Source organism: Theobroma cacao, chromosome 7 (genome assembly GCF_000208745.1).
Source record: "Theobroma cacao cultivar B97-61/B2 chromosome 7, Criollo_cocoa_genome_V2, whole genome shotgun sequence".
Classification (NCBI taxonomy): Eukaryota; Viridiplantae; Streptophyta; class Magnoliopsida; order Malvales; family Malvaceae; genus Theobroma; species Theobroma cacao.
The window spans coordinates 2514517-2524968 of record NC_030856.1 but is presented as its reverse complement, the minus strand read 5'-3'; the positions used below and the strand labels follow the sequence as shown (position 1 = coordinate 2524968).

Here is a 10452-nt window from a genome sequence, read left to right as displayed (position 1 = left end):
TAAATACATGTATTTTATGATTCAAGAATTGAGTTTAAATTCTTGTCCGCCAAATAAAAAAGAAAAATGTGTGCATGTATCTTTCGATTTAAGAGTCGGGTTCGGAACTCTTTCTTTCAAATAAGAAAAAATAGTAATATTTATTTTCAATTAACTAAACACATGGCTTAAATGGTAAGTTATATATTCACAAACTTAATAATAAGCGTAAATATCTTTCGATTCAATAGAGTTCAAACCGTTTTCATCCAAATTAAAGAAAAGTACTTAACTTCAATTCACTGAACACATAATATAATGGTAAGGGTATATATTCTTGAACTTAATCATATATATATATATATATATATATATATATATACACACACATATTCTTATAATTAAAATACGTACTTACCTACNATATATATATATATATATATATATATATATATACACACACATATCTTTCGATTTAAAAATCGATTCCATCCGGAACTCCTTTGTCTGATGTTTTTTTAATAGAAGATTTTACTTTCAACTAAAAATAAACTTATTTGTCTTATTAGTTCCAATAATTCTAACATTATTCTTTCCTTCTATCATAATTGAATTGAAAATGTTTATATCCATGAAGACATTATTACTCCAATTTTCATGCAAGTAGTGCAGGGTCCCATAAGAGTGCAGCTTCAACCGTTGAGTTGAAGACCTTGGTAGTCACTTTGTGATGGATTTTTCATCATTCATTTTTCTCTCTTTCTGGGGTACCTTTCATGGGGCAACATGATGTAAACGATGCATGAGACCAATGAACAAAGACATTCATAAATCTCAGCTTCTCTCCCTAAAATTAGGAAAATAAGATCTTCAAAGCTTCAAAGCATCAAATTCTAAAGACAAAAATGTATTTTCCTTCATATTTATTGCATGTAACTCGGATTCCCCCCATCTACAATTTCTAACATATGACAACGGAAAGAAGAAAAGGAGAAAAAAAAAACCTTGAAAGGGAGAGGATAGCTAAAAAAAAAAATGGTTTCCCATCATTTACCGGAATGCATCTGTAGTCTGTTTCAGGGTTTTACATCTGTATGAGGAAAAAGTTAGACGATCAGCTAAACGGTAATTGTCTAACTTTGTCTTCATACAGATGTAAAACCCTGAAACAGACTACAGATGCATTCCAGTAAATGATGGGGCAACCATTTTATTTTCATGCAAATGGATGAAATAAAATGGCAGCACGAAAACCATGGGGGAATTACACCTGCAAATGCTTAATCGCTGTATGAACATCCTTATCACCTCTACCACTGCAGTTAACCACAACTTTGGTACCATCTGGTAGAGTTGGACACAGCTTCTCCAAATAAGCCAGCGCATGAGATGTCTCCAAAGCTGGGATTATGCCCTCCAGTTGAGATAATCTCTTGAAAGCTGCGTTATGTCAAATGATTTTGTAAGAAATGGCAATAAAGAAAATGAAAAGTACGAGTCAATGATAAAGCTGACTAAAATGTGGAGATAACATAGAGTGCAAGGAAACCAACTGGATGCATTCTTGGATTTTTCTTAAAATCTTTGAGCAGGCATCAATCAAAGGAACCAAAAAGGTGGAACAATCCAGCATCTAAAGGAAAATCAGGTGAGATGGAAATGTTTACATGTGCAAAGTATGACTCATCACTTAAAAACAGATTATATAGGCAATATCTAAGTGTACATATCTGTACAAGTCGAGAGAGAGATGCAAGAATATTTCCATCTTGAAGAACATTTTACATGTACTAATATCAGTCAAAACTTTTCGAAGGAGAAAGTGGTAAACCAACAGATCATGACATTGTGCTGAAAAAAAACTGCTGGGAAAAAGAGGTGGAGATTCTGGATGCATTGAATGATTAAAGAAACGTGGCAAAAATTAGGCCAACTACAACTAAAAGCTAAGGAATCTGTCTCTACTCAGCATGAAACATTATTTGGTCCTGTAGATTAAGCTTCAAATTTTCAAGTACATGGACAAAGCAACAAGCAATTCTCTAATATGGAGTGGCAGACAAGTTTTAAGGTGCCTTAAAAACAAAAAGGTTCTAAGTTTGAAGATGCAGTGAAGATAATAGTGCATAAGAAAACAGGTGAATGGTGATAGATATGCCTATACGAACAATTATTTTCTTTAGCAAGAATAAGCAACAGACAGTAAAAACAATCAGATATGATAGGACTGAAGCCTTGAAAAGAAATTGGAATGCTACCTTCCAATGCTTCTTCATCTGTGACACTATAGTACTCAGCACGCCCTGCATCTTTGAGAAAACTGTGCTCAGGTCCAACCCCAGGATAATCCAAGCTGCATGCCCACATAAAAAGGTTGCCAAGTTATTCAAAGCAAAATAAAGCAAGCCACATAAAAGTAAAACAAAAAATGAACAAATTCATTAATGAAATCTCTACCCTGCGCTAATGGAATGAGGTTCGATTATTTGTCCATCTTCATCCTGTAATAAGTAGCTCATAGCTCCATGCAACACTCCCACTTCTCCCTTGGACAAAGTAGCAGCATGCTTGCCACTATTCAAACCAAAACCTGCAGCCTCTACACCAATCAACCTAACATCCTTGTCATCAACAAACTCATGGAAAAGTCCCATAGCATTTGAACCTCCACCAACACATGCAACCAGAACATCTGGTTTCCCTCCCCATTTTTCTAGCGCTTGTTTTCTTGTTTCTTTACCAATCACTGCATGGAACTCTCTGACCATCATAGGATATGGATGTGGCCCAGCAACAGATCCCAAAATATAATGAGTCGTCTCCACATTAGTCACCCAATCCCTGATAGCTTCTGATGTAGCATCCTTCAGAGTTGCAGTACCAGAATGAACTGCTCTAACCTATATGGTAAAAATAGAGCATAAGATCAAGCGATGCAATCAGTCAATCCAAAGAGAGATAATATACATTATAAGGTGAAGAGTTGCACAAGAATCTTCATGAATAACAATGTATAACAAGTTGCATCTCATTGGATAAACATTTACCTCTGCACCAAGAAGCCGCATCCTGAAAACATTGAGTGCCTGTCTTTCCATATCTTGAGCACCCATATAAATAATACACTGCAAACCAAACCGTGCACACACAGTAGCAGTTGCAACTCCATGCTGACCAGCCCCAGTTTCAGCAATAATCCGCTTCTTGCCCAAATGCTTAGCAAGCAATGCCTGAGCAACAGCGTTGTTAATCTTGTGAGCGCCAGTGTGGTTAAGATCCTCCCTCTTAAGGTATATATCTGGCCCTTCACCATTAGGCCCCTTGTAATGCTCCGACAGCCTCTCTGCAAAATAAAGTGGACTTTCCCTACCAACATAGTCTTTCAAAATCCCAGCAAGTTCTTCCTGCAAACCATAGATATACTTCCTCAAGATTACTACTTCCAGTACCAAGAAAGAAAATTTCTTGCAAAAAAGCTCCTTTTTATTAATATCATTTCAGTGCTCAAATTCCTTAGAATCTCTCTTTAATAAATTCTTCAACAAAAATTGGAATTTTATAACAAAAAGGACATTTTTTGTCTTTTTACTCATGAACATAAAAGTAATTAGCAAAAGTAACCATCAAAATCAACAAAAAGTCATTTTCACATTCTACCTTCATAATCAACAAAAAGTCAACAAAGTCGCTTCTTTTCATCGATAACCAAATTCCTTGTAAAAATAAACATAATAATTTGCGAAAATGCCAAATTAAATTCGCATTTCCCTTCAAAATGAACAAATATACACACACATCCTAACTCAAAACATATCCAAATACGTATTCATTTGAGAAGTACATATGAATCCGGAGATACGTATAAATACACGGTGGAAAAATAACGAAACAAACCTGAAACTTCTGATCTCTAGAGAGTAAATGAAAAGCCGTTTCCAACTCCGAGAGAGCAAACATCAGTGTCTCGGGAACATATTTCCCGCCAAATATCCCGAACCGACCGAAAGAGTCGGGTCGTTGCCATCCCGCCGGTTCTGAGTCCATGGAAACCGGAGCAGCAGGGACTGGATCCCTTGTTAACGTACAGGAAATGGAAAATACTTTATCAGGCGTCGGCAGATCTGTAAACTTGTTAAACTTGACTGGCAATCCCGAGGAGAAGGAGGAGGAAGAGGATAGTGGATTGGAGAGGCGGCAAGTGGCCGTGCTTGTGGCGGTCGCGGCCATTTAAGCGAATTTTGAACTTCTTAGGGATTTCTTTTGTGAGGGTACTATACATATTTATATAATATTGGTATTTATAGTGGAAAATTTTAATTTGTGGAAAAAAATCGTAAATGACGAGGCCGACAAGACACGACTTTGAAGAGGCAACTGTTTGATGAAAGGTGACGTGGCAAACTATTGTCCTAGCAAAGATTTTCTAAAAAGGGCAAAAATTACTGTAGGCAGAAGTTTTTTTGATATTTACTTTCTATATTTTGCTTTTTTACCCAAAAATGAAAAAAAAAGGAAATATTGGATTTTTATTTTGAATTTTCTATTTTAAGCATATAAGAGATAAGGTTTGAAACTTTTTGTTAGGAAGGTTTGGTGGGAATTTTGAGGGCCTACTAATTTTTTTTTCTTTTATTTCCCATTATAATGAAAATTCCTTTAAAAAAAATTATGTTTTTCATAAAAAATAGTAATACAATTTGAATCTAACACTAAAATACTATTATTTGTTATAAATATACATATACATTGTCCAACTTTTCAATCATTTCATATTCAATGTATCTATTTTTATAAATACATCACGTCTTTTTAATTAGTTTAATGTATATACATTCTTATCTGCAAAATTTATCATCTTACTTTCTTAATATTTTCTTTTCGTAATTATTATTTCTCGTTATATTTTATAATATTTTTATTTTTATAATGATTAATTAAAAATTTAATAAATATTAATTAATAAAAATTATGATTTCTTTAAGTAGACTACTACTAGTAATTTAAAAATTAAATTTTATGACCATTATTTTATTTATTAGGGAGATTAGGATAAATATTTTCTCTTTCATTAAAAATATAAAAAAAAATAGATAGCTATAGTCTGGGCCGGTAATGGGCCTCAATCTACTTGATGGGCTTAGCAGGCCTGTAAATGGAAATCTGAGAATTGGGCTTTGAATTGGGCCTTTTATTTCTTAATGGGCTTTGCCTTTTTCTTTCTCTTTCCCTCGACCCTGAACCCTTATCAAATCAGAATCTGCAGTTTCGACCCCTTTGGTTTTTTGTTTGTCTCTGGAATCTTACTACGGGATTAACTTGAAGCAATTTTCCTGGTAATCAAGTTTTCCCCCTTGCATTGTTTTTCCTTTGAAAGCTTAATCTTTCTTTCCTTTTTTGTTTAATTAAGCTTTGGGTTGAAGCAGGTTTTGTTTTTTTTTTTTTTTTGCTCTGGTTCTGGAAATCACTTCTCATTTCATTCTATTCGAATAATCTCTCGTTTTTCATATATATTTTGGGGTTTCCCGTTCTGGGTATTCTTTGTTTTGCTTATTTTAGTTAGTTGAATTGTCCTGATTGGTGCTTCATTGTTGCTGACTTAGAAAGTTCTTTCTGTCAGCTGCCAAACCGAGTGCTTCTTATTGGTGTTGTTATGTTATTAGTATTATTACTTGAACCAAGTAAAATCCGTGCTTTGAGTGTTTTAGTACGATGTGTGTGCCTAATTCTCAAGGTTAGCTGAAACTTCATTGTTGTCGTATGCTTATGTTCGAATGTTGTTGAAGTTCTTGGATTATGCTACCCGTTTATATGGTTGAAACTTTGTTCAAATTGTGTTCTAGTTCTTAGGTAATGATACTCTATAATCTTAACTCAAGACTCAAGTATGGTTCCTTATGCTTTTTTTTTTCCTTAGGTTCCCCAATGAAAATAATTCAAGTGTTTAAAATTGCTGACTTGGTTGCGGAAAAGGACATGAGAGACCTTATATAAGTTTTCAGCTTAATCTTATATAGAAGCAATGGTTATAATTTTGCTCTTTTGCGGAATTTATCTTACATGTTTCAGCCAAAACGTGCAGGCAAATTTGCACTGGAACAGAATGGGACGCAATTCATCCAACCATTCAGAGTCTCCTGTTGGGAGGCGAGGGTCTCCTCACAGGGAGAGTCCATCTAATAGAGAAAGATCACCTGTGAGACATAAGACTTCACGCAGAGGAAGCTCCCCTGTAAGAGAAAGGTCTCCTTCTCGGCGCAGGAGTTCTCGCAGGGATAATTCTTTGGAAAGAGAGAAACGTTCTGGCCATACTAAGTCTCCAAAGCATGCTAGTTCACAGTCTCCCATTTCTTGCTCTCCGTCTACCCGTACAAAGAGGTTAAGGAGAGCACAGGCTGAAAAGGAGGTTGAGAAAGTGAAGGAGAGAGAGTATGAGAGAAATCATAGCAGGGGTAGTGAGAAGAGTACACATAGGGATAGAGCTTCAGGAAAGGAAAGGAATTCAGAGAGGGAAATGGGAGTAGACAGAAAGGAGAGAAAGTCAGGGAGAGATGATACTAATAGCAAATCTGCTAGAGGGAGACATGACCGGTCTGTTTCTCCATCTGATCGCCACCATCGGAGCAGGCATAGATCTCGCTCACCTGCATCCAATTCAAGAACCCGTGATGAGGTGTCTGGTGATATCTACTCTATTTCTTGCTTGATTAACTTTATTCTGTTTTAGTTTCTATCATTCATAGGAGTATGAAGAGCTGCTTTTTGAAAATTCTTGTGCATGCAAACATAATAAGCAGAGATGAGGATATGCATTTTCAGTTACAACCTCTGACTAATATTTTCTGTTTTTGTTCATCCTGAATGATGTCTAAATGAGTGTCTGACAAAAATTTTTATCATTTCAGGTGAATAACTCAAGAGGTGCCGAACAAAGGTGAGCTGCTTCTTAAGCTTAATCCTCTTTTTTTAACCTTATATGCATATACTAATTCTTTTATTAGAAAAGAGTGATTTCTGTCATGTGTTTGACTTAATCATGTTGACATGTTTCCTCTCTTATTCTTATTATTATTTTTGTTGGAGGGTGGGTTGACGTTAAAAAACCACCCAACCTAAAAGTTAAGCTGTTATATGAGGGCCTAATCATGTATTTGTTTTTAATCTCCATCCATTGGATGGGAGGGGTGTGAAGGGAAACTTTAGAATAAGCCTGTGCAACTGCTTACTTAAGCTATTTGGATTTATTAATTTAACCAAGTAAATCCTCAAGCACTTGAAAGTGAGCTAATGCACTTTCTACCCTTGGCTTTCTTTATAACCATATTCAATCAATTACTTCTCAACACATAGAATATAGAGGGCATCATCTTCATTTAATAACTTCTTTCTCAATTCCTGTGTTTTTTGTGTGATAAAAGTTGCCACATGATTTACTTTAATGCTCCAGATATGCATTTTTGAGAAAAATATGTTGTTGAATTTACTTGCTTTTGTATGTTATTTTATTATTCTGGATAAACTTCACTCCTTTAAGCTTTAACTTAGTGTCTAACAAGAGGTTGTTTTGTTTTTTGAAGTAGGGATGATGAATATGATTCTGTCTCTAAGATGAAGGCAGCTGAGGAGGCCTTGGAAGCAAAACAAAAGGTATCGGTAACTCGGTTGCTAGCTTTATTTTCATTTGTCATTGTTCAAAATTTTTATGCCAAATTATTCTTGGTATCCTCAGAGCAGATTTATGAGAAAATACTATGGTTCTGTTGTTCTATACTCTGAGAATTACTGCATGGCTTCACCATCAATTTTTCTTATTTGGTTAGATGAATTTTCTGCCTTGTATTTAATTGATCTTTCCTTCACTGTCATTGTAACTTGCAGCAAAAACCAACATTTGAGTTATCCGGAAAGCTTGCAGCAGAAACCAATAGAGTTAGAGGTGTGACTTTGCTGTTCAATGAACCCCCTGATGCTCGAAAACCTGATATAAGATGGCGACTTTATGTTTTCAAAGCTGGTGAAGTATTAAATGGTTAGTCCAAGATAGCTTCCCTTCCATGTCATGTGTTCTCTTCCTATGAATTTATGATTCCACAGTTTGTCCTTTCTTTATCAACTAAATGTTTTTCATGCTTTCACCATTGAAAAATGTGCATGCTTGGTTGCAGTTTTGTCCTTAGCTCATATATCTAATAATCATCAAAGCTATATGGCATTGATACAAAATTAGTATGAGTTTCATTGTTAATTCAACTCCACCTATATGATGGAAACGAGGTGCACTTCAAGGCAGCACCTTTTAGTTTTAGATTCTGTCATATTTGAGATCACATATACTTGTAGAAGACGAGAAAAACATTTAAATTCTAAGGAAGTTACAATTTATAGTTAACCATTGCTATTCCATTGAGATCTGTGGATTAGAGCTTGTTGTTCTCATTATGTTGGCAATACATGTTGGTTAAAGAAGTGAATGACTGTTGAACAAAGCATGTAACTTATTCACCTGATTTATGGTTCTGTTTCTATGTTCATCTTGTTGGCAGAGCCCCTTTATATACATCGCCAAAGCTGTTACCTTTTTGGGAGAGAAAGACGAGTAGCAGACATTCCTACCGACCATCCATCCTGCAGCAAGCAACATGCTGTCATTCAATTCCGGTAGATATATACTTAGCAGTTCCATTCTCTGCTTTATGTTGTGGACATTGATTAACTAGATGTTTCTGCTTTCTCAGGCAAGTAGAGAAAGAGCAACCTGATGGTACATTATCCAAGCAAGTAAGGTATGGCTAAGTTGATTTGTACTTACTTCTGTTAACTAAGAGCAATCCTGTGAATCTTTATCTTATTCTATGTTGCTTTTGCCTTGGTAGGCCTTATATAATGGACCTTGGAAGCACTAATAAAACTTTTATTAACGTAAGCAATTCATTTCAGAATCTTTTTTTAATTGAGCTGAAAGTTGATTGGGATTCCAATAACTTCATCTAACATTTTCTTTTGCATTTGCAGGACAATCCCATTGAACCTCAACGTTATTATGAACTTTTTGAGAAAGACACCATTAAATTTGGTAATAGTAGGTAGGGAACTAATCAATAGCCTGCATGTGCTTTTTAGTTGCATAATAGAAATTGAAATTAATTTAGGCAAAATGTAAGAGATATTATGCGTGTATGATTATGCATGCATACATGCTTTGGAGAGTGTAGTGACAGTTCTAGCAAGCTACTATGGGATCGGTTGATAAAGGCTTTCCTGTTTTTGTCTGTCTCTGGGTGTCACACAGCCCTTTGCTGCTGCTATTATTGTTCTCATCATCATGATGTTGTTTTTGGTGCATTGTGAGGAAGTAAATGATTCATTATTGTTGCTTTAGCCACTGCTCTGTTGACAATAAAGCCTGTGCCAGATGATCCCCTCCAATTTACAGGAGAAATTAGTTCAAATCTGTTTGTTTCTGTGTTGAAATAATTTGGTTGTCATCTTGATTTGGTACTGTGAATACTAGCCAAGCACTTCATTCCCTGGCCTAGTAGGGAAATTATTATACTTAAAATGGACATTCTTGTGCATTGCTATTCATAGCTTTTAAATCGTTTGTTCTGGTTTCTGCAGCCGAGAGTATGTTCTGCTTCACGAGAATTCTTCCCAGTGAGACGTACTGACATGCCACCACTGTCATATGAATCCGTGTGTCCAGCAGGCTCTGGAAATGGGAATATTTTTGTTATCAACTTGTTTATTACAAAGAACAAGGAATGTTATTGTAGTAGTCATTTTTCCTCATTTGAGATTGAAGAGGTTTCTTGTAGAACTAGATGGTTGGGTTTAATCCAGTTTACACTGGCGCATACTATGTTTTGCACTCACCATTTTTTCGTCTTGAAAGTAGCCAGCACCTACACTTCGTTTATAATACAGTCACCATCTTTTTGTTATGGTACATGATGTGTTATTAGTAAAATGATGTGGTAACAAAGTAGAAAAGTGTTCTGTCACATTGCCAAATTTGGTTGCTCCCTGCTATATTCTCTTATGAATGATGATTAAAAGAAATGATTGGTTATTAAATGATTAATTACTTCTCGCTGTGGTTTTGGTAGTCTTCAAAGTTATATTAACTAAAGGCACTGCATATTTTCAAGCAATATTGTACTGTTAAAAGTATGATCCTACATATATTCTAGGCAAAGGCAGGGTATCTAACAAGGCAGCCAGTCCTCTTCTGTCTATTTTTTATTTTTTTATGAAAATCAAGAGAGAGCTTCCATTAATCAATGGGGAATTAAAGGGTTCCCCAAGAAAGAACAAAAGTAACGTCCAGAAGGCTGGTGAAGGATAATATGCCATTACACAAAGACCAGCATATCTTCCAGAAACACCATGTAGCCAACAAAAAAAGGCCCATCAGGACATCAAAAAAGAAGACCTGGGATAGCACCTTTACAAACGGCACACAAAATGATCCCGGCA

At 35.5% G+C, this 10452-nt stretch overlaps 2 protein-coding genes across 3 annotated transcripts; one reads left to right on the top strand and one right to left on the bottom strand.

The window, feature by feature from the left end:
• On the bottom strand, positions 792–4301 carry LOC18593590 (tryptophan synthase beta chain 1). The gene is made up of 5 exons (XM_007020900.2): positions 3874–4301; positions 3027–3383; positions 2437–2879; positions 2238–2332; positions 792–1419 (listed from the first exon to the last, which is right to left on the bottom strand). Exons 1-5 carry the CDS (start codon positions 4204–4206, stop codon positions 1244–1246), a joined length of 1404 nt encoding a protein of 467 aa, XP_007020962.2. The 5' UTR covers positions 4207–4301; the 3' UTR covers positions 792–1243.
• LOC18593589 (FHA domain-containing protein DDL) lies at positions 5615–9917 on the top strand. 2 transcript variants are annotated; one of them, XM_007020890.2, is made up of 10 exons: positions 5615–5710; positions 6059–6649; positions 6882–6910; positions 7554–7623; positions 7855–8005; positions 8520–8634; positions 8712–8759; positions 8850–8895; positions 8989–9049; positions 9595–9917. In XM_007020890.2, exons 1-10 carry the CDS (start codon positions 5630–5632, stop codon positions 9642–9644), a joined length of 1242 nt encoding a protein of 413 aa, XP_007020952.2. In that variant the 5' UTR covers positions 5615–5629; the 3' UTR covers positions 9645–9917. The 2 variants fall into 2 exon arrangements, with proteins under 2 accessions (XP_007020952.2, XP_007020950.2); XM_007020888.2 differs by having other exon boundaries at positions 8989–9059.